The sequence below is a fragment of the Oncorhynchus kisutch genome, linkage group LG4 (genome assembly GCF_002021735.2).
Source record: "Oncorhynchus kisutch isolate 150728-3 linkage group LG4, Okis_V2, whole genome shotgun sequence".
In the NCBI taxonomy this organism is placed as follows: Eukaryota; Metazoa; Chordata; class Actinopteri; order Salmoniformes; family Salmonidae; genus Oncorhynchus; species Oncorhynchus kisutch.
Window position 1 is genome coordinate 65,719,695 of NC_034177.2, and position 24,657 is coordinate 65,744,351.

The 24,657-nt window shown below is 42.8% G+C and overlaps 1 protein-coding gene across 1 annotated transcript; it reads left to right on the plus strand.

Moving 5' to 3' along the window:
* Window positions 1-271: 271 nt before the first annotated feature.
* Window positions 272-24,245, plus strand: pygb (phosphorylase, glycogen; brain). The gene is made up of 20 exons (XM_020481616.2): window positions 272-680; window positions 3,825-3,926; window positions 5,894-5,972; window positions 6,124-6,227; window positions 6,308-6,439; window positions 6,576-6,687; window positions 7,925-8,007; window positions 11,538-11,681; window positions 12,454-12,546; window positions 17,651-17,797; window positions 18,120-18,283; window positions 18,521-18,635; window positions 18,892-18,993; window positions 19,160-19,307; window positions 20,143-20,201; window positions 20,399-20,540; window positions 21,384-21,591; window positions 21,896-22,030; window positions 22,561-22,627; window positions 23,129-24,245. The coding sequence occupies exons 1-20, from the start codon at window positions 438-440 to the stop codon at window positions 23,291-23,293; spliced, it is 2,544 nt and encodes an 847-aa protein (XP_020337205.1). The 5' UTR covers window positions 272-437; the 3' UTR covers window positions 23,294-24,245.
* Window positions 24,246-24,657: the final 412 nt, after the last annotated feature.

Sequence of the window (24,657 nt, forward strand, 5' to 3'; positions counted from 1 at the left end):
AAACAGACCATCAGTCCCGATCTTATAGCTAAATGGCCCCGACATACCATAAATCAGTACCATAACCATTGAGCTATAAAATAACACTCATAACAAGTGTAAGTAGCTAGATTATACCAAACATTATCATTCCCACTTCTGTCTGTGACTATACTATTACAGAACATTACGACGTCGACATCGACGCGACGCTTGCTCTAGATCTGACGTCAAGACGTTTTCTTTTTCGCACAGATTGACCAATAAGAGACAAGTGCGAACACACTCCCCTCCCATCAATCCAAACTGATAAAATTAAGGGGTGTGGTTCGAGGAAGTTTTTTTTCCTTCTAGGAACCAACTGTCTCCCACCAAGGGCTATCAGGCGTGGATCTTCTTAACTCAACTTCTAATCAATTCAAACCTTGCACAAATTCGGGTAGAGTTTATCTGAAGCTATGAGCAGCCCACTGAGTGATCATGAAAAGAGAAAACAGATCAGCGTGCGTGGCATTGCAGGGTTGGGCAATGTCGTAGAAATCAAGAAAAGTTTCAACAGGCATCTTCACTTCACTCTTGTCAAAGATCGCAATGTAGCCACCCCTCGGGATTACTACTTCGCCCTGGCTCACACAGTCAGGGACCACCTCGTTGGGAGATGGATCCGCACTCAGCAATATTATTATGAAAAAGATCCAAAGGTAAAGGCGAAAACATCTCCCGAAAGTATACAGGAAGTGTATGGGATTCGGTTGCCTTGTTACTTTGTTGCACATGCAATGTGTTCAGTTGCATTTTGAAATCAGTGGTTATTTGTATTGTTGGTCTGCTCTTCATGCAAGTTTCTATTTGATTATTCCCAGATGGCCTGTATGTGTAGAAGAGGATACCCAATTTACTGCAATGAGTTGTTTCCATAGACTGTATGAAAAATCATTATTTTGTTCAAAATTGTATCAGCTTCCTAGTGGTGGCTGCAACCTGGTCTCAGAGCATTTCATAATATTCTGTACGTAAATCCGAGACACTTCATTTAGTGTACGTTACTTTTCATATTTTATGTATTAATTTGTGAATGTCCATCTCCCATTTCGTATATATGATATGTTACGAATTTGGAAAATATAATGTTATGAATTCTAGCATGGTGGCTAACGTTAGCTAGCTGGCCAATGTTAGCTAGGCTAAGGGTTCAGTTTAGGAGTTGGGTTAGCTAAAGGGGTTAGGGGAAGGGTTTTATTTTTTTTAAACTAACATGCTAAGTAGTTGCAAAGTAGCTCTAAAAGGTAGTAAGTAGTTGAAAGGTTACTAAAATGCTCAAGTTGTCCATGAGATTCAAACTCGCAGCCATCCACCCTGACCAACCACCCTACTTTTGTTTTTGCCATGAGTAACCATCTGTCTTTAAAAAATATATATATATTTTTGTGTGTGAATTTTTACCCTTTTTTCTCCCCAATTTCGTGGTATCCAATTGTTGTAGAAGCTACTATCTTGTCTCATCGCTACAACTCCCGTACGGGCTCGGGAGAGACGAAGGTTGAAAGTCATGCGTCCTCCGATACACAACCTACCAAGCCGCACTGCTTCTTAACACAGCGCGCATCTAACCCGGAAGCCAGCCGCACCAATGTGTCGGAGGAAACACCGCGCACCTGGCAACCTTGGTTAGCGTGCACTGCGCCTGGCCCGCCACAGGAGTCGCTGGTGCGCGATGGGACAATGACATCCCTACCGACCAAGCCCTCCCTCGCCCCACGGACCTCCCGGTCGCGGCCGGTAACGACAGAGCCTGGGCGCAAACCCAGGGACTCTGATGGCACAGCTGGCGCTGCAGTACAGCGCCCTTAACCACTGCACCACCCGGGAGGCCCGTAACCATCTGTCTTATGTAACCACATCAAACATTACATATCCTACTAATTTTGAGTTTCTCGGATTGACATTTTACTATGTTACGTCTAGTCTGAGACCAGGCTGAGTAATTTAACACACCGGTGAATATCTACTTTCAGGCATTCGGCTACCAATAGCATAGCTCTCAAGACCCCAAGTGGGATATACCCAGTTTAAAGCCGGCCCTCCTTAGGTTCTCAGTTGATGGTCCTGATCACAGCCTGCTCCCTCGCGAAAACTTTTGGAACCTAACTTTCATAGCGAGAAATAAATATTTAAAATACAAAATATACACTTTCTGTGCGAAGCGACACATCCTCCCACCTTGCGCAGGCATTTACATTGGACCATTCCACTTTTCCTGTGTTTCTCAAATACAGCTGAGTGCAACTTTCCTAAACTGCGTACAGTAAAAGTGTATCTTTAGTATTTGAAAAAGTATTTCTTGATTATAAGAAAGTTAGATTCCAAATGTTTCAGAAACTGTATCATGTGCGAGGCGTATTTGCGTTTAGACAATAGTATTTTGGCAGCATTGAAGCGTCAGTGAAATATAGCCTAGTTATCTTTACTCATTGTGTATTTATTCCTCATGTTATTGTTTGACTATTCTATCACTTTTTTTTCTCTGCGTTGTTGGGTAGTAAGTAAGCATTTCACTGTTAGTCTACACTTGTTTACGAAGCATTTGACAAATCAAATTTGATTTGATCACCTCAGGCAGCAGACAGCTTTGTGAATAGACTATGTATAATGTTTAACATTTACCATCTATTTGAATGGGCTACCAATAGCCTTTATTATCCAATATTCTGTTCAGTATGCTGGATCATTAAGACAAGACTACAGAGGAAGTGTTTTCTTATTTTTAATCAGCATCTACATTTTGTCTGGCAATAGTGAAAGAGCCATGGCCATTTGGTTTGTCTTAATTATTCAGTTTAGTTTATGAATATTTTTTCAAAACGTAGCTAGAGGTTGTCCATATTTGATTGTGGACATACCCTTTTTACACATCTGTGCATGAACATGCTGGAAACATGCCAGATATTGCATAACCTGCATCACAGAGTAATGGGCCGGAAAATGTATACACTTCTCTACATTCACTTTTCAACAGGCTAAACATGGTCGGTCTGCCATAGTCTTCCTTTTTACTTGGAAAGGGAATTATTTTAATTCAGAGTGAGCAATCAATGCAGTACAATCAGTAAAATACCAGCTGCAGTGGTGACAAAGCACGGAGCTCCAGCCAAACCTAAAGATCCCAGCAGCATAATGTAATGTTCTCTCTAACAAAGGATTCTACCAATGCACATGATCTGAGACAATGACCAGTTCCAGACCTTATGGGCAGGGTGATGGCTTTGAATGAATAACAGAAAAACCTGTTGGCTTTTCAACCGTGTGTTTGTTCAGAGCTAAATTCTTGCATACGGTATATCCCCATGCCATCCATTGTGTGGAACTAAACAGTCCCTCATCTGAGAAATACTTTTTTCCCTCCTGCTCTGGCAACAATCAAGCTGACACGTTCCTTAGCATAGCTTTGCATGGGTTCTGATTCTGAACAGTACCAATGACCTGATGGTATTGCTTCCTCTCTGGGGGGTGGTGAGGGTTGTGGAGGACTGAGGGGGAATAGTCGGAGCAGTGAATCATCTGAGATGCGTTAGGCTACAAGTGGCCGAGTGCTGAGCAGAGGGTCTGCAGTACTGCGTGTTGGTGGTTTATGACGTCATGCTGACTCAACTTTGCTCAGGTCTGTAGCACAGATTCTTCAGCTTCTGATGATCTCAAGTTGATTAGCGCCACTGAATGACCGGTCACACATCTGTTTTGCTACAAAGTGTTTGAGTCATTGTGCCTACAGTATATCATTTTTCCCAAACCGTTTCTTTGACTGTCTACATATCTCTGAAATGCTGAAACCCATCTGTCATCTTCAGAGGATCCACTATCTATCATTGGAGTTTTACATGGGTCGGACCCTTCAGAACACCATGATCAACCTGGGCCTGCAGAATGCCTGCGATGAAGCCATCTACCAGGTAAAACCATACACCTGTACTGCCAGTGTCTTTAAAAAATAAAATAAAAACTGTACCTCCTGCCATACAGTCAGGATGAAGATGTGGGCCTCAAACTCCCCACGTATCCATCCCTAGTCCAAAATCAGACCTGACTTGTGTGATGGGCTTATTAGTGTCTCTCCCAGGTACAGTGCTTTCATCACCATTGTCACAGTCCAGCTCCAGCACTGAAGCTCACTGTGTTCTGACTTTACTGACTTTACTGACTTTACTGACTGACTTTACATTTATAAGGCCTCCCTTTGTTTTAGCTTTCAATGGGGATTTAAAGAGTTTCTTCAATATTTTTGAATGCTTTTTAGTCACTAGTTCTGAAAGTAGCGCTCTACAGCCAAAAAGTGTTCCCTGAAATTGTGTACCACGTCAATGCAAGCTCTTGTTTTGCTGTCACTCAAATGTTGAGGGGCTGAAGCTCATTTGCTAGATCTCAAACTGCTAGGGGGCTGGCCTATGTGGGGGAACATTTTGGGAAAATGATGCAGCACAGCTTCTAGAAAAACAGTTGCTTTCAAACTAGGGATTTCGTGGCCAATTAAAGTGAGACAGTAATTCTACTCATAGATTATGCATGTTTGAACTACACATTGACACATCCAGCCCAAACGGGAGGTTTATAAAATACTTAGTCACCAAAGTTCCAGAGCATGTCTTTAATGCTGGTAGCTGTAACCCTATTTCTCATGATTAAGGTGCCTTTGCTAGTGATGTTTTAGAGACTATCAGTACAGACTGTTTACTGAGGCTGCCTGTCCCAGTATCTGAACGTTAGAGATGTCAACGATGAGTATGACATGTCTCCACTCTAAAGCCCTGGAAGCTCCGATTCAAACTCACATTAGACAGCTCTGTAAGCGTTAAAATGAGTTAGTTGCTCTGCGAAAATCCATATTTGGTAATAACTAATACATTTACCCCTGTTACGGCCAGTATGTACTTCCAAAAAAGGTCTAAATAAAAATGTTCACGCAACTGAAAACATGCCTATTCGGCACCTCCAATTTAAATCCGTCATTACAGTGCAGGTTGGAAGTCTACAACAGCTCAATACATTGGAAGTGCCAAAGATGATTCCTTTTCCCGGTTGCTTTTATATTTTTATATAGACCTTTTTTGGAAGTACATACTGGCTGTAACGGGAGTACATTTAAGATAGTTGCTCAGCAAAATTCCATATTTGGTGAATAACTAACACATTTTGACATAATGCTTGCAGAGCTGTCTGTGAGTTTGAATTGGAGCCTCCTTGGGCGATCGAGAGACCCGCCAGACTCATGGTTGACATCTCTAACTGACAGATACTGGGGCAGAGGCTACCATGCCTCTTGTATAGTTTCTCAGTGTAATATCTGATTAGTAGACCTAGCCAATGTGGTCTCCTCAATAGAAACATGAGATTTAGACCTAATGTACAGTATCTGTAGCTTTTAACAATCTTCTTGTTCAGGACAGTGCACTCTTTTGTTTGCACTAAGTTAAAAGATAATCTCCCTATGAAAAACAAGGAATCACAGCCTGCAAGTGTGAGGTCTGTTGGCCACGTTGTGTAGACGAGGAGGCCTACATTGGGAGAGTCAACAGCAGTCGGTTCTCACTCAGAGAAATGTAGGCCTATATTTGTTTTATTTCCTCATTGTTCTTCATCGGAACACAATCTACAAGGAACATGATGTTACAAGTGAATGATAAAATAAAATTAAAAAAATACCACACACCAACTAACCTGCAAGTAGGCTACATACTGCTGTGTCTGTATTGCTTAAATTCAAACCTTAACAGTATGCTTATTAGGACTACTTGTGCTTGAAGTTTCTACAATGCAGACAAGGGTTACTCAAGTTCATGTCAAACTCTATTGGCACCTGATGCTGATGTATGCCTGGGGCTGTATAGGCGATTGTTTCTAATGAGTTCTCTCTGTTGACCAGCTGGGCTTGGACATAGAGGAGCTGGAGGAGATCGAGGAGGATGCTGGCTTGGGGAATGGGGGACTGGGCCGCCTTGCAGGTAAGGCTTCAAACACTCTTTGTCACAAATGCCTTGTGACACTCAGACATTTGAACATGATCTGTGTAAACTCGAACATCTCACCCAACGCAGGCAAATGTAAGTAGAGCATACCATAAGAAATGGACCTTCACACGTTCTTCCATTTCAGCTTGTTTCCTGGACTCCATGGCCTCTCTAGGCCTGGCAGCCTATGGCTATGGTATCCGCTATGAGTTTGGCATCTTTAACCAGAAGATCTCCGATGGCTGGCAGGTAATGGAGCATGGCATTCCTGGTCACATTTAGCGGTTATTGTGATATTGCATCCGTACATATTTTTGTTCCCTCTCCAGGTGGAGGAGGCTGATGATTGGCTGCGGTATGGGAACCCGTGGGAGAAGGCTCGTCCAGAGTACATGCTCCCTGTGCATTTCTATGGCCGAGTGGAGCAAACAGCAGAGGGTGTAAAGTGGGTGGACACCCAGGTGAGTCTGTGCACCAGACACACGCGTACACATACACCATGTGATCCCAGACAAAACATTAGAGTCGATCGGCATTTGTCTTCTAAATTCTTTTCCCATTTAATTTCTCCTAATACTTTTTTTCTTTGTTCCCTAGGTTGTCCTGGCCATGCCTTATGACACTCCTGTGCCTGGATTCAAGAACAACACAGTTAACACCATGAGACTGTGGTCTGCCAAGGCACCCATTGACTTCAACCTGCAGGAATGTACGTCTCCATGCCCATTTTTAGCATAGATCTGTTTAGCTGTTAAGATATATAGCCTGTTGTCAATAGAGGTTGGTAACACTACTCAGAAACTTTAATCCAACTGTAGCTGATACACTCAGGTGCCTGAAAGACACCTTGCTAGGCCTATGTTAAGAACACGCTAGTCACAATTGATAATGGAAGTTATATTGCTGTCTATGGGAGCTAATTCATCTCTAGAGAACTGTGGAATGTAGACCTTGAGCCCAGCCTTGAACTGTGAGTCCAGTTTTGCAGATAGACATTTCTTTTGAGTTTCTAAGGATTTATTTATGGAAAATACATCCAGATTTTTCTTTGTATAATATTTATTACTTACAAAGCCATCTGGCTTGCAGTAGTTCTTATTCTGGGTTCTTGGTTTATCCTCTTATATGGTAGGTGGACAGAGAGCCAGGGAAATTACGCTAATATAATATCAGGTCAAGATTACTGGGTATTGATGCAAAGAGTGGCAATGGGGGGGAGATGGTTACCTTAAAAAAAGAAGCTGTTTGGAATACAAAGTGTTGCCCCCTGTACCAACACAATGCCATTGCCCCATTGGTGGGGGAGGGGAGAGGGCAGCCTGCCAACATTACCCATGGATACGACCCTCTTAGGACATGGAGCTTAGGGCGCTTTCTACGCTGACTGTTTCCAGGAACTCTCTACTGTTGTGCAGAAAATCCTTAATGAAGTTGGCCACGCTCAGCTGAAATAAATTCAACACTGGATCCCATTTCAAATGCTGTGACATTACATAATACTAAGATGGTGTGCCATTCTCCTAGTGAAGTGAAGTGTGTGTGGTCTTCCAAGCTGTATTTAGACGAGCATGAGAGGCAGGTTTGGTTGAGTTAATGTTTACCATGCAAACATGTGTAGCCATGAGAAACAACTGGGTTCCCTGGGCTCATGTAATCGACGAGTGGTTACAGCAAGGGACAAACCTACAAGTCACATCTCTCGTGACCTTTCTTTCAACCACTACTCAATTGCATTAGGATCAGTTATAAACCCCTTTTTCAAAGTGAGGCGTAGATCATCTATGCTGTTTTATACTGTGTACCTATACTGCTCAGCCACAGCAGGACCCACAACAGCCAAGCTGCCTAAAGCCTTTGAAGAAGAGATTGTCCTCAACCTTGACAGGTTGCTGATGTATAATTTGAAATACTGTATCATTTTAAAAGGTCCCCTCTCTCTTGTGCAGTCAATGTTGGTGACTACATTGAAGCTGTGTTAGACCGCAACCTGGCTGAGAACATCTCACGCGTCCTCTATCCCAACGACAATGTGAGTATCTATGGTAACCCTTATGGAGTAGAGATGACATTCTGCAAGTGCTCAAAGTGAAAATGACCAGCAATAGTGTGTGAGGAAAAAGGCATTCACTAGGCCACATGGGGGTGGTGCGTTCTCTCCAGCCACGACCTAATAAGGTCATAAGGGCTGTGTTGTGGCGGTGTCTTAGTACAGCATTCGGCGCAATCTCCTCAGTGCTGCAGACTCCGATGTGTAACGTGAAGCACGTCAGCTGTTCAAGTTAGGATGAGGAAACCGCAAGGTTGCTCAACATCTACTGAGAATGGTATTACTCAAGATGCATGTAGATATGTATAGCCTAATTAGTATTGGTGGAGCAGAGGTCTATGCCTGCCCCAGTTTATCCCTTGGTTAAATAAAAGCAGCATTTGGTAAAAGTTGGATCAACCTGCGCCTCTCATACATACTCCTGCTGTATCTGACATGGTAGTGTGATACAGTGCAGACCCCTTCACTTTTGTCACGTTACAGCCTTGTTTTTAAAATGGATTAAATTGTAAGGAATCCTCATCAATCTACACACAATACTCCATAATGACAAAGCAAAAACAGGTTTTTAGATTTTTTTGTCCACATAAAAAAAAATATATATATAAAAACTTTTATTCAGACCTTTTGCTATGATACTCAAAATTGAGCTCAGGTGCATCCTGTTTCTTTTTCTACAACTTGATTGGAGTCCACCTGTGGTAAATTCAATTGATTGGACATGATTTGGAAAGGGGCACACACCTGTTTTATATAAGGTCCCCTCAGAGCAAAAAGCAAGCAAATCAAATTTTATTGGTCACATACACATGGATAGCAGATATTAATGCGAGTGCAGTGAAATGCTTGTGCTTCTAGTTCCGACAGTGCAGTAATATCTAACAAGTAATCTAACAATTCCCCAACTACCTAATACACACACATCTAAAGGGGTCAATGAAAATATGTACATATAAATATATGGATGAGTGATGGCCGAGCGGCATAGGCAAGGTGCAATAGATGGTATAAATACAGTATATACATATATGACTAATGTAAGATATGTAAACATTATTAAAGTGGCATTGTTTAAAGTGACTAGTGATCCATTTATTGAAATGGCCAGTGATTGGTTCTCAATGTAGGCAGCAGCCTCTCTGAGTTAGTGGTTGCTGTTTTTCAGTCTCTCGGGTCCCAGCTTTGATGCACCTGTACTGACTTCGCCTTCTGGATGGTAGTGGTGTGAACAGGCAGTGGCTCGGGTGGTTGTTGTCCTTGATGATCCTTTTGGCCTTACTGTGACTTTGGGTGCTGTAGGTGTCATGGAGGGCAGATAGTTTGCCCCCAGTGATGCGTTGTGCTGACCGCAACACCCTCTGGAGAGCCTTTCAGTTGAGGGTGGTGCTGTTGCCGTACCAGGCTGTGATACAGCCCGACAGGATGATCTCGATTGTGCATCTAAAAGTTTGTCAGGGTTTTGGATGACAAGCCCAAAATTTCAGCCTCCTGAGGTTGAAGAGGCGCTGTTGCGTGTGGGTGGACCATTTCACTTTGTCGATGTGGCTAGGGGGTGCTCCCTCTGCTCTTTCCTGAAGTCCACAATCATCTCCTTTGTTTTGTTGATGCGGAGTGAGAGGTTGTTTTTCCTGACAATGCTCCGAGGGCCCTCACCACCTCCCTTGTAGGCCGTCTCGTCATTATTGGTTATCAAGCCTACTACTGTTGTGTCGTCTGCAAACTTGATGATTGAGTTGGAGGCATGCATGGCCACGCAGTCATGGATGAACAGGGATTACAGGAGCGGGCTGAGCACGCACCCTTGTGGGTCCCCAGTGTAGAGGGTCAGCGAAGTGATGTTTCCTACCTTCACCGCCAAAGACCAGGACAAAATTGCAGTCCTTGTTAGTGGGCCATGATGGTATTATCCTCAAAGCGTGCGAAGAAGGGGTTTAGTTTGTCTGGAAGCGTGATGTCGGTTTCCGTGACGTGGCTGGTTTTCTTTTTGTAGTCTTTTTGTGATTTACTGTAGACCCGTGTCTCTAGCCGTGTCTCGTGTCTTAGCCATTGAATTGCGACTCCACTTTGTCCCTGTACCGGCATTTTGCTTGTTTGATTTCCTTGCGGAGGGGAAAAACTAAAACGGTTTATATTCAGCCATATTCCCAGAGTACGAAGGAATTGTCTGTAGAACTCCGAAAAAGGATTGTTTCGAGTCACAGATCTGGGGAAGGGTACCAAAAAATGTCTGCAGCATTGAAGGTTCCCAAGAACACTGGCTTTCATTCTTAAATGGAAGAATTTTGGAACCACCAAGACTCTTCCTAGAGCTGGCGACCAGTCAAACTGCGCAATTGGGGAAGAAGGGCCTTGGTCAGGAAGGTGACCAAGAACCCAATGGTCACTTTGACAGGGCTCCAGTGTTCCTCTGTGGAGATGGTTGTCCTTTTGGAATGTTCTTCAATCTCTGCAGCACTCTACCAATCAGGCCTTTATGGTAGAGTGGCCATACGGGAATCTACTTCTCAGTAAAAGGCACATGACAGCCCGCTTGGAGTTTGCCAAAAGGCACCTAAAGGATTTTCAGACCAAGATTCTCTGGTCTGATGAAACCAAGATTGAACTATTTGGCCTGAATACCAAGCGTCACGTCTCGAGGAAACCAGGCACCCTCATCACCTGGCCATTCTGATCGCTACGGTGAAGCATGGGAGTATCATGCCATGGGTATGTTTTTCAGCGGCAGGGACTGGGAGACTAGTCTGAATCGAGGCAAAGATGAACGGAGCAAAGTACAGAGCTATCCTTGATGAAAACCTGCTCCAGAGGACCTCAGACTGGGGGCGAAGGTTCACCTTCCAACAGGACAACGGCCCTAAGTACACAGCCAAGACAACGCAGGTGTGGCTTCGGGACAAGTCTCTGACTATCCTTGAGGGGCCCAGCCAGAGCCAAGACTTGAAACCGGTCTAACATCTCTGGAGAGACCTGAAAAATAGCTGTGCAGCGACGCACCCCATCCAACCTGACAGCTTGAGAGGATCTGCAGAGAAGAATGGGAGAAACTTGCCAAATACAGGTATGCCAAGCTTGTAGCTTGGCATACCCAAGAAGCCTTGAGGCTGTAATCGCTGCCAAATGTGCTTCAATAAAGTACTAATTACAGGGTCTGAATACTTATGTAAAAGTGATATTTCAGTTTTGTTTTTTATGCATTTGCCAACATGTCTAAATCTATTTTTGGTTTAACATTATGGGGTATTGAGGGGGGGAAACAACTATTTAATCCATTTAAGAATACGGCTGTAACGTATCAAAATGTGGAAAAAGTGAAGGGGTCTGAATACCTTCCGAATGCATTGAATATACTATTTATTCACAAGCATTTCACTGCACCTGCGATAACGTCTGCAAATCTGTGTCCGACGCTAAACTGATGCTAGGTATTCACCACATGGGGTCAACTTGCCCTTGAGTGATTGCTTTGAGAATAGACTGTGTTATCATTCTAAAGTGTGTGTGTGTGTGTTCAGTTCTTTGAGGGCAAGGAGCTGCGTCTGAAGCAAGAGTACTTTGTGGTGGCCGCCACACTGCAGGACATCATCCGCCGCTTCAAGTCTTCCAAGTTTGGCTGCAGAGACCCTGTCAGGACCTCCTTTGAGACCTTCTCAGAGAAGGTCTTGTATTTCACTATCCAATTTTGAGCTGTCAATTGTTTTTTTTCTTTGATAAACCCAACCTTATTACTGTTCCTCAAATCCCATACACAACCTTTAATATTACACATTTTACAATTAGTACAACCAATTTTTATTTTATTGAACCTTTATTTAACTAGGCACGTCAGTTAAGAACAAAGTATTATTCACGATGACAGCCTACCAAAAGGCTTCCTGCGGGGACGGGCTGGATGGAATAAAAAAAAAAAAATATATATATATATATATATATATATATATATATATATATATATATATATATTAGGACAAACACACCTTACGACAAGAGACACTGCAACACTACATAACGAGGGGCCTAAGACAACAGCATAGCATGGCAGCGACACATGAAAACACAGCATGGTAGCACAAAACATGGTACAAACATTATGGCTACAGACAACAGCACAAAGGGCAAGAAGGTAGAGACAACAATACATCACGCGAAGTAGCCACAACTGTCAGTAAGAGTGTCCATGATTGAGTCTTTGAATGAAGAGATTGAGATAAAACTGTCCAGTTTGAGTGTTTGTTGCAGCTCGTTCCAGTCGCTAGCAGCAGCGACCTGAAAAGACGAGCGACCCAGGGATGTGTGTGCTTTGGGGACCTTTAACAGAATGTGACTGGCAGAACGGGTGTTGTGGAGGATGAGGGCTGCAGTAGATCTCAGATAGGGGGGAGTGAGGCCTAAACCATGGACATGACTGACACTCTCTCCATCCACTGGTAGGTAGCCATCCAGCTGAATGACACCCACCCTGCCTTGGCCATCCCTGAGCTGATGAGGATCCTAGTGGATCTGGAGAAGTTGGACTGGGACAAGGTAACGTATTCTCCCAGGCTAGGGTTGAATGGTGGGAACCCAGTTACCGAGATTTGCCGCTAAAAACCACTCTCTTTACCCGGGATAAATAACTGAGGGAAACCAGTGAATTTTAATACATTTATTTATATCAGCAGCATGATGTAAAATGGAACTGTTAAATTATATGCGATGTCTTAAACTTGCTTCTGTGGTCTGCCTGATCAATCATCAACCCTCATGTTGACAGCCCATCTCCGTAAGTAGTGCACTTCACAATGCATATAGACTTATCATCTCATGGTTTTTTCTTGTGACAGGTAGGTCTACATCTGCTGCAGCATAGCCTATGATACAGTAATATAAGGACTGAATGCCTAATTTACACATCTCCTTTCGGGGGTCCCCTTATTTTTTTATTGTAAAGATGTATATTGTTTTTAATTGCAGCTGCAGTTTTTTTTTTAAAACAAACTATCACTCGAATATTGTTGCGTGAGCAGTCTTTCTCTCTCCATCAATTCCATCTGAAATGGCATCCAAAATAGATAGACCTGTTCAAGATTGAGAAATATACATTTGAAGTCGGAAGTTTACATATACTTAGGTTGGAGTCATTAAAACTAGTTTTTCAACCACTCCACAAATTTCTTGTCAACAATCTATAGTTTTGGCAAGTCAGTTAGGACATCTACTTTGTGCATGACACACTTTTTCCAACAATTGTTTACAGACAGATTATTTGGCTTCTAATTCACTGGATCACAATTGCAGTGGGTCAGAAGTTTACATACACTAAGTTGACTGTGGCTTTAAACAGCTTGGAAAATTCCAGAAAGTGATGTCATGGCTTCAAAAGCTTCTGATAGGCTAATCATTTGAGTCAATTGGAGGTGTACCTGTGGATGCATTTCAAGGCCTACCTTCAAACTCATTGCCTCATTGCTTGACATACTGGTAAATACAAAAGAAATCATCCAAGACCTCAGAAAAAAAATTGTAGACCTCCACAAGTCTGGTTTATCCTTGGGAGCAATTTCCAAACACCTGAAGGTACCACGTTAATCTGTACAAACAATAGTATGCAAGTATAAACACCAGTGCAAATCAATCCCAGAACAACAGCAAAGGACCTTGTGAAGATGCTGGAGGAAACCGGTACAGAAGTATCTAAATCCACAGTAAAACGAGTCCTATATCAACATAACCTGAAAGGCCACTCAGCAAGGAAGAAGCCACGGCTCCAAAACCGCCATAAAGCCAGACTACGGTTTGCAACTGCACATGGAGACAAAGATCATACTTTTTGGAGAAATGTCCTCTGGTCTGATGAAACAAAAATAGAACTGTTTGGCCATAATGACCATTGTTATGTTTGGAGGAAAACGGGGGAGGCTTGCAAGCTGAACACCATCCCAACCGTGAAGCACAGGGGCGGCAGCTTCATGTTGTGGGGGTGCTTTGCTGCAGGGCGGACTGGTGCCCTTCACAAAATAGATAACTTCATGAGAAAAGAAAATGTATGTGGACATATTGAAGCAACAGCTCAAGACATCAGTCAGGAAGTTAACGCTTGGTGTCAAATGGGTCTTCCAAATGTACAATGACCCCAAGCATACTTCCAAAGTTGTGGCAAAATGGCTTAAGGACAACAAAGTCAAGGTATTGGAGTGGCTATCACAAATCCCTGACCTCAATCCCAAAGAAAATTTGTGGGCAGAACTGAAAAAGCATGTGTGAGCAAGGAGGCCTACAAACCTGACTCCGCTACACAAGCTCTGTCAGGAGGAATGGGCCAAAATTCACCCAACTTATTGTTGGAAGCTTGTGGAAGGCTACCTGAAACATTTGACTCAAGTTAAACAATTGAAAGGCAATGCTACCAAATACTAATTGAGTGTATGAAAACTTCTGACCCACTGGGAATGTGATGAAAGAAATAAAAGCTGAAATAAATAATTCTCTCTACTATTATTCTGACATTTCACATTCTTAAAATAAAGTGGTGATCCTAACTGACCTAAGACGGGCATTTTTTTTTACTCGGATTAAATGTCAGGAATTGTGAAACTGAGTTTAAATGTATTTGGCAAAGGTGTATGTAAACGTCTGACTTCAACTGTATGTCCTCGCCTATCTGTTTCAGGTAATTAATTCAGTGCAGTATTAGCCTTCTTAAGCTTCTAATTTATAGCCTCTTTCTTTTGCAGAATACGCACGCACCTGTGCACTGCTGGCCTCTCTCCTTTTAACAACGCTCCTTAGCTCTTAGAGTCCCATGCAGGGAGAGCTAGACCAGAATAGCTTTCTGGACAGTTTTTGTTGTTGCATTTCTTATACCAATAGACTCTTAGTAGAGCGATGCAAGCACTTGTTTTGCTGAATGTTAAATACAGCACACAGTAGAACTCACGGGTAGTTTGAAAGAAAAGCAAACACACGATGTCGGTAGGCTATAGCAGTTATTTATTCAGACCTATAACCGTTCAATCTTCGTGAAGGGAGGTGGACGCCGTCTGCATCTACTTCGGGTCTTACATTACTCAAGGATGCCAATAGGATGAAGACAATGAAATGTATTTAATTCAACTGTTAAAAGCGAGGAAGGAAAGAAGCAACAATATAGAGAAAGAGGAGGTAGGCTAATAACATTAGTGGAAATATTATGAAAGGAATATATGCGTCAGCCTACTAATTATACAAATAGGCCCTATTTATATTTCAAATCCCGATTTGTTAGCCTATACTTGTGACTTTATGCCGCATGTGCTGCACCAGAATAGCATGTTTTAGCAGCTTTATCATGGTTTGAATGAGGTGTGTAATATATAATACAATACAGTAATACAGGCGCTTGTTTAATTTATTTACAGTAGGGGTAGCATGGGTAAAATCCCTGGCGGAGCCAGAAAAAAAAAGCCGTATTACAACCTATGTCTCGTGAAAATTGCGTTGTTCGCTCAACAACCTGTTGGTTCATATGCCTTGCAACTGTGAGAGGTGTGTGTGTGTGTGTGTGTGTGTGTGTGTATGTATATATATATATATATATATATATATATATCTATATCTTTCAGAAGTGCCAAGACAATAAGAAGACAGTGGCAGAATGAGTTACACCACACATTTTTGTTTCATCACAAAACCAGAGAGCCAACATATTGCATGTAACAAGCATTTACATTACCTTCAGCACGGTCAAGCAAGTTTGTTTCCGATATTTTCGGACCACTAAGCAACTATTGATTTAGAACCATAGAGAGTCACCCCAAGTCGCAAGGAAAACAGGAGCTGCCTCCATTAATCCAGCACCATTTCAACATAATCAGATCACCTCTGCTTAGTGACAACTAGAAGATACCAAAAACAATTTAGTCCTATCAATGTAGGATAAATATGTGTCTATCCATGGTTCTGATTTCTGTGCAAGTGACTGCATGTGCCTACACATTTGTGCAAGTAGAAAAAACATGTTGACTCGGCCTACTTGTAGAGAAATGCCAATGCCACCCTCATGTTGACAACAGTCCATCACTCTGTCAGTACATACTTTTATTTTCTGTTGTCCTAGGCTACCTGGCTAAAATGCATGCTCGCTAGCCTAACTTCTTGTCATGGGCACCCCTAGCTAGTTAACATTAGCCTTCTACATATTGAACTTCCATCCTCTCAGGCCAGGGGAACAATATATGAATTAATGATTGGATCAGAATCCCTATACCCATCCATGGCTAATTTAGGAAAGGGCCAATAGCTAGCTAGCCCCTGGAGGACAACAACACAACAAGATGCAACAATTCACAATGTTTCTGTTAATGACGTATGCTCTCAATGCGATTTGAAAGGAATGACACCAAATCCAAACTGTCTTCCCTTGACATTTTTTTTTTTTTGGTGCGACAGGACCGTTCAGTTTAGTTTAGCGCAACGCTGATTGGCTATTTTTGTGGGGGGGGGTTTATCAAGGGAGGCCAAATCCTCACTGGCTTCTATTGCATTTGCATTCAATGATACGGGCCTCAACAATGTCATAAATATTTGGACCAGACAGCATCAGATGGAAGCCTACAGAGGGGCTGTAGGATGCTTTCTCCGGTGAGATACATTCAGCCATTTGCGAGTTGAAGGAAAATTATGAAACACAGAGAGACTAAATATGAGTCTCTCTCATGATTTTTTTTTTTCTTAGTACATTTTTTGGTGGAAACCTGGCTTCCCTTGGCACCCATGAACACTAGCCAGGGTTTATTTACCCAAGAGAGCATATAGCTATCTACATCTATGGGCTTTCACGTTTTTCTGTCGTACGTAGCCTATATATCATATATGTATTGGATAACTGCACAATCACTTGGGATTTTAAAATGTGTTTTTAATGTAGGGCTCATAGAATGTATTTAATGAAAGGGTCATCAGGCTCAGGTAGCATCAGGCTCAGGTAGCATCAGGCTCAGGTAGCATCAGGCTCAGGTAGCATCAGGCTCAGGTAGCATCAAGCTTGATCAAAGCTCTAATCAAATCCAGACATAGGCCTATTTATATGCTTTTGAAGGACACTTCAGGTTTTGGCGGGAAATACCGGGTTACCCGTGAGAAAATATTTTATTCTAAGGATGGATCAGTTGTAAAGTACTGGGAAAATATTAAACCCTATCCCAGGCCTGGCACTCACTATGACAGTCAGACAAACCGTACCAAGTGAGATGGCTGTGTAGATGGTAGGACTGCTTAGGTGTGGGACTGTGTCCCAGTATGAACTCTGTTTGAACTGGAAACCAGAGCTGTTTTGGGGCAGCATTGTTTGAGCAGGGTGGTTTTGCCAAGTCATCGTGATGCCGTAACTGAACTGATCCAGCGTGTTGAGCTTGGGTGGAGGCTGTGTATTGGGCAATGCTTCCCTCCTCAGGGAAAACTTCTTTCTACTTGAAGAAATAATACAGTTGGCTAGGAATCACCATTGATTGATATACATCTGTTACATTGTACAGTACATGCAATTTCCATTGTACCTGTATATGTACAGTATTAGTTATTTATCCTAATCAAATCAACAAACATGTTTTGTGATTGAACTGATTCGGATGCACTTTTATTGTATAGACATTGTTGACCCCGTGTGTTCCAGGCTTGGGAGGTGACGCGTCAGACCTGTGCCTACACCAACCACACCGTCCTGCCTGAGGCCCTGGAGCGCTGGCCCATCAACCTGTTTGAGAAGCTGCTGCCTCGCCACCTGCAGATCATCTATGAGATCAACCACCTCCACCTCCAAGTAAGCCCTCTGTGTCCACTCACTGTCTCGGGACAAAGGAGGCTGATTTCTGCTGTCCTGAAATGGGAGATATTATCATTCATCTCGACTTGGTACGTGCTTTTGATACTGGGTACTTGAACAAGCTTATCCAGAGTGTGGATCTTTTTCTGTGCTCTGAAGGATCCCCCCTCCTCCCCTCCCTTTTGAGTGCTGTCTTGTTTCTTTCCACAGATCTGAGCTCAGTGTAACTAACTTTTTATATTAGTAATCAGCAGCACACAAATGCAAGTTGGGACTATATGTCTGCGTACTTATGAGTTGATTCTCTGTGCCCTCTCAGAGGATCGCTGCCATGTTCCCAGGGGACAATGACCGCCTGAGGAGGATGTCCCTGATCGAGGAGGGAGACCCCAAGAGGATCAACATGGCCCACTTGTGTGTGGTGGGCTCCCACGCTGTCAACGGGGTCGCCCGGATCCACTCTGAAATCGTCAAGAACACTGTGTTAGTGTTTGACCTGAGTTCACGTTTGATTATTAAATAAGTCTTACCAAAATAGGTGGTGATGGTGGCAGCTTTACATGAAACAATTTACAGGCAAACCTGGAGTATTGTTTTATTAGCTTTCCAGCGACGTTGACATTCCTGTTGCGTTGAACGAGTCTATCAGAAAGACATCCACTGATCAACTAACTTGTTGTGTGCCTGATATATTGTTGTTGTATGTCTCTCCATCCTCAGTTTCAAGGACTTCTATGAGGTGGAGCCAGAGAAGTTCCAGAACAAGACCAATGGTATCACTCCACGCCGCTGGCTGCTGCTGTGTAACCCAGGCCTGGCTGACCTCATCGCTAAGGTAACAGATTTTTGCAGAGCTAGAGTACCTCCGAGTGTCTTTTTTTTGGTGCTACCTGCTGGGGAATGAACCTCATTGTGGGTTAGTAGTCCTGCACACCCAATGAACTAATGTCTACCCTTTGTTGTGTTGACACTGATCAGTATGTGGTTATTCAAGACCACAAAAGTCTCTGCACACTGTGTCCACATGCTCAAATTCAACTATATGACTATGGTAACTATTTATGCTTTCATGCTTTTTGTTTTCACTGTAGAAAATTGGAGACGACTTCTTGACAGACCTCTTCCAGCTGAGGAAACTACTGGACTTCATTGATGAAGATGCTTTCATTTGTGACATCGCCAATGTAAAACAGGTAGCTGCTCATTCAGTTTCACGTTCTTAACATCTCAACCCATTATTTCTTTCTCCCATAAACACAAGAATATAGAGTTGATACAATCTGGTGTCGTGGCCAGTCTTGGCGAACCCCTTTTGAAGTGTTTCTCCACCTTTAAATGCCCCTCTGTGTGTTATTACAGGAGAACAAGCAGAAGTTTGCAGCCTACCTGGAGAAGGAGTATGAGGTGAAGATCAACCCTGAGTCCATCTTCGACATCCATGTGAAGAGAATCCATGAGTACAAGAGACAACTGCTCAACGTCCTCCACATCATCACCTTCTACAACCGTAAGAGCTCCTCCACACCTCATAATATGGGGTGATGTTAGTGCCAACAGAAATCTCATACTTCAAACAACTGCACAGTGGAGACTGGTTGCACAGCCAGCACTTTCAGCAACCCAAAGGGCTCAGTGTTTTAAATCCCTAATGATTTAAGGCTCCTGAGTGGCGCAGCTCGGTCTGGAGGCGTCACTACAGACCCTGGTTCGATCCCGGGCTGTTTCACAACCGGCCATGACCGGGAGTCCCATAGGGCGGTGCAAAATTGGCCCAGTGTCATGCGGTTTAGGGGAAGGTTTGGCTGGGGTATGCCGTCCATTGTAAATAAGAATTTGTTCTAAACTGACTTGCCTAGTTAAATAAAAAATGTAAACACATTTAATTCAGGCAACTTCTATTGAGTAAATCGTTAGACAATCTGTTCATGGTGGCAATGAAAGCTCACTGCTGTTTGTATAGTGATCTCTAGTGACACACTGTCATTTTGGTTCTGGGCAATTTGGACAGAGATCCCAGTAGTAGGTGTACACTGCCCTCTGGCTGTGGAACTGTTTTTTAATTTAAATTGAATCTTTATTAAGCTAGGCAAGTCAGTTAAGAACAATTCTTATTTACAATGACTATCTACCCCGGCCAAACCCTAACTCGGACAATGCTGGGCCAATTGTGCGCCGCCCTATGGGACTCCCAATCAAGGCCGGTTGTAATACAGCCTGGAATCGAACCAGGGTCTGTAGTGACGCCTCTAGCACTGAGATGCAGTGCCTTAGACCATTGCGCCACTTTGATCCCAGTTAACTGAGCTGAGGGAAATGGAGTAAATTATAATATTTCTCTACAGGTATTAAAAAGGACCCCTCTAAACACTTTGTTCCCAGGACTGTGATAATTGGAGGAAAGGTATGTAGCTAGACATCTGAGGTATATGACACAATCAGTCACCATGGAAATAGTATTTTGAAAATGAAATGTTATAACTGATCTGTTTACTTGTTTGTGATACTTTATATTCGATGTAAGATGAGTTGGTCATTCAGAGATATATATTTTTTTTCCCTCATCAATATCCAACTGTTGACGCTGTCCTCTCTACCCAGGCTGCACCTGGCTACCACATGGCCAAAATGATCATCAAGCTGATCACGGCGGTGGGCCAGGTGATCAACAACGACCCGGTGGTGGGGGACAGGTTAAAGGTCATCTACCTTGAGAACTACAGGGTCTCCCTAGCAGAGAAAGGTGAGAGGATGGTTTGTCCAAGGATTCACAGATGGCTTCCTTTCCTCATGTCCTCTCCTTTATGACCATCAATATGGAAGGACTTGATGGGTGTGAGGAATAGGGTTCAATCCTATCTAGTCCTGTCTGCTATCATTGAAGGAAAGAGAGGCTACTGAGAATGGAACCCGAATCCTGTTTGTATGGCGCTATGGTTTGGACAGTTGTTTTTATGTCAATGTTTTAATGTTGTTCTACAGTATGTCTACATGTTACTGGGTAGCAGTGGTGGAAAAAGTACCCAATTGTCATACTTGAGTAAAAGTAGATGCCTTAATAGAAAATGACTCAAGTAAAAGTCACCCAGTAAAATACCACTTAAGTGGAAGTCTAAAAGTAATTGGTTTTAAAAATACTTAAGTATCAAAAGTGACAGTAAATAATTTCACATTCCTTAAATTAAGCAAACCAGACGGCACAATTTTCTTGTTTTAATTTATGGATAACTAGGGGCACAATCCAACAACACTCAGACATAATTTATAAATTAAGGATTTGTGTTTAGTGAGTCCACCAGATAAGAGGCAGTAGAGATGGCCAGAGATGTTCTCTGATGTGTGTGAATTGGACCATTTTCCTGTCCTGCTAAGCATTCAGATAGTAACGAGTACTTTTGTGTGTAACGTACAATATTTTGTTTAGGAATGTAGTGAAGTAAAAGTTGTCAAAAATATAAATACCCCCAAAAACGACTTATGTAGTACTTTAAAGTATTTTTACTTCAGTACTTTACACCACTGCTGGGTAAGATATACCTAGTATGTTTGTTGTTAAGCCCTTCCCTCTCCCTGCTGTATGTTCCAGTGATCCCTGCAGCTGACTTATCAGAACAGATCTCCACAGCGGGAACAGAGGCCTCTGGCACTGGCAACATGAAGTTCATGCTGAACGGAGCGCTCACCATCGGTACCATGGACGGCGCCAACGTAGAGATGGCTGAGGAGGCCGGAGAGGAGAACCTCTTCATCTTCGGCATGAGGGTAGAGGATGTGGATGCCATGGACAAAACAGGGTGAGAAAGAGCTGACTGGATTGGTGTCAGAATGAATGGGACTTGTCATAGACTTAGAAATAAGCGACGCAGAGCAACGGCAAACGTGTGCTCTTATAAACTGGACGGTAGACATTTCCCTGTTCATATTATAGGGATATTTCACCCAAATTACAAAATGACAAATCAGTTTTGGTACCAAAAACCAATGTAATTTTGCTAATCGGTCATTTTAACAATCAAGATAACAAGGCAAATACTTACCCTGTAATGTTTAGCCATCATAAGGATAACCTTGCAACCTTCAAACAATGTATCTGCCCAGGTACAATGCCAGGGAGTACTACGAGCGTCTATCAGAGCTGAGGCAGGTGATAGATCAGATCCAGACTGGCTACTTCAGTCCCAAAGAGCATGAGCTCTTCAAGGATGTGGTGAACATGCTGATGAACCACGACAGGTAAGCAGAATAACAGCAGTGTTGTTGACATATCAGTGTTATTAGCATATTGTCAGCTCTTCAGAATGCAAGGATGAACTGACCTTGCTTGTTGCTGTTAGCCCATTTTTGTTTGGTCCCCCCAAGTTTTCTGAGCTAAACATGTATTAATTGTTGGACATACGACTGTAAAAACACCAGAAAATTCACTCCAAGTGATTTTTTTATTTTGTAAATCTGTTCCAAAGTACTCCTACGCAAAATAGAGAGGTATATGTGATCGTGTACAAATGTAAGCAAGGTTTGAAATGATTGTTTTAGTCAAATATATCAGTTGGGCTTTTTGCGTTCAATTTGTAAATTATTTGTAATTATGTTCCGTCCTCCTGACCATGCGCTCAAGAAAAACATTGTCCTTCTGCTGAATCTAGTTGACGATCCCTACAATAGGGTACTTGATCATTGTTTTATTATCTGAAATGGATGTGGTATCTCTAGGTTTTGAAAACCTAAGAACTAATTTGTCACTCTGCATCGCTTCCTCACCTCAGGTTCAAAGTGTTTGCTGACTATGAGGCCTACATCACTTGCCAAGATAGAGTCAATGAGCTATACAAGGTGGGCTATGTGTAATGGATTTCATACCTTGAAGAACAGTTCTTGCACACTTCTGTCTATTTGAGCCTGTGATGTTGGGCCCTTACTTTGACAGTTTTAGTAAGTCCACCAGGGGGTGCTGTCTATGGCTTTGTCTACCTTCATACCAACACAAACTGCAAAGCCATCTCTCTCTCTACCATTGGGAGGTCAGGGCAGTCAGCATGTCACGTTTACCTGTCAGCAGCCCAGTCCTGGTGTTGTGTTACCGTCTCATGTCTTTAGTCTCATTAACAGCTGGGGCTCCTGTTGCGCTCGACGGTTGGGTTGTCACAAAGTGCAACAATTTACAGCAAACCCCAGCACCCCCATTAGCTGCTTCTATTACCAGTTCCCCATGTGGTTGCTGAATTACCACATCCGTTACAATCGTGTAGACGCCGTAATCATACTAGACAAAACAAGAAGGCAGTCGTTTGTGGCCGACATTTTGATTGAGCTTCCCAATTGTTTTCTTTTCAGAACCCTAAAGAGTGGACAAGAACAGTGATTCGAAACATCGCGGGTTCCGGCAAGTTCTCCAGCGACCGAACCATCAGCGAGTACGCCCGGGATATCTGGGGCGTGGAGCCCTCCGATGTGAAGATCCCACCCCCCAACGAGCCCCCTGTTGAATCCCGCAAATGAGGAGCTCGTCTTCACTCTCCAGTTAGGAGAGAAGTGCTTGTGTTACTTCTCCTCGCTGTAGGTCTGTCTCATCAGGCTTGACTCATAGCCCCCCCCATTACCACATTGCAGAGATGGGGTTCGAGTCGGAGGCAGATCGCATGTGCAACGTCTAAACAGCCAAAGGAAGCGTGTTTGAATCTAGCCTCTGCTTACTATTACTCCTGCTAGTCTTTGACTCCACCATGTGCACGTATACTGTAGATGCCAATCCCAGTTGATCAGTAATGACCATACAGTTTACACTGCTGAATATGATTGGTCTATTACTGCCTCGGAATAGTCAACCAAAAATAACACTTTGTTTGCTACTAAGACTGGTAATGGGGATTTTGTTTTAACCATCACTGAGAAAGCATTGCATTTCAGAGTTACAGAATGTGTACTGTGATATTTTCCTCTATATGTAAAGTGCCTGGTCGTTAATGTACCAATTTTGGACCATAGCATTCATAAAAGAGAGAGAAACAATTATCTAGAAGCAAGTGCCTGGACTAAAGTTGTAACATGGCCATTGGTCTAATGGAACGTTTTGCACAATTCTACTGTATTTGATTTGAAAATGTGTAGTATACAACTTGGGCAAACAGTTCTGATGCTTCACTATGACCCTTATTAGGAAAACCAGTGGCCTGTTAAAACACTCACACTGCAGAGATTATGGAGCAGCTGTCACCACAAATGGCCTTGGCGTGACTTCTGAATTGAGATGGCTACTGTATGAGAATAATCTATATTTCGGTAGCATCACTTAAATACCTTTTGCGCTAAATGTACTTTAAACAAAAAGCATATGCTGTTTCTCAGTAACTACCTTTTTTTTTTAAGCAGTTGTCTTTTTTCATCCTTCAATAACTACTGTATCACTTGTCACCGCAATCACGTTCATATGATTAAATGTGTTTTTTTGTGATTTCTAGTGTGAGAATATCATTCTACATTTGAGTATAGGGATCCTTAGGTAAATAGTCAAACTGCAGTGGCAGCCTGTTGTGGTCTGCCATGTCTCTCCACCCCTCTGCATCTGGCTTGCTTCTCAAACTGGTCCAACAGGAGTGTTCTTACTCCCAAGCCTGCTTCTGATTTGTGGGGACTAACACCACTACAGCATGTTTAAAAAGACTGCATCTACACAAGGATGCCAATTCAGATTTTTTTTCTCACTAATTGGTCTTGACTGATGAGCGCTGGTGCAAAAATCTGACTGGCCATAATACCAATTAGTGGGAAAAAAGTTGGGCTGCCTGTAAACGCAGCCCATCTGGCATTGCCACTTGATCCAGATGCTCAGCTCCCAATACCATCCTCAAAACAATGTATTTAAA

What these genes read in the sequence shown, in the direction of transcription:
- pygb (XM_020481616.2), top strand. Translation starts at nt 438, where the DNA reads ATGAGCAGCCCACTGAGTGATCATGAAAAGAGAAAACAGATCAGCGTG. An exon ending in AGATCTCCGATGGCTGGCAG is followed by an intron (nt 6,228 to 6,307) that starts GTAATGGAGCAT and finishes TTCCCTCTCCAG; the next exon opens with GTGGAGGAGGCTGATGATTG. An exon ending in GGTCTCCCTAGCAGAGAAAG is followed by an intron (nt 20,541 to 21,383) that starts GTGAGAGGATGG and finishes TGTATGTTCCAG; the next exon opens with TGATCCCTGCAGCTGACTTA.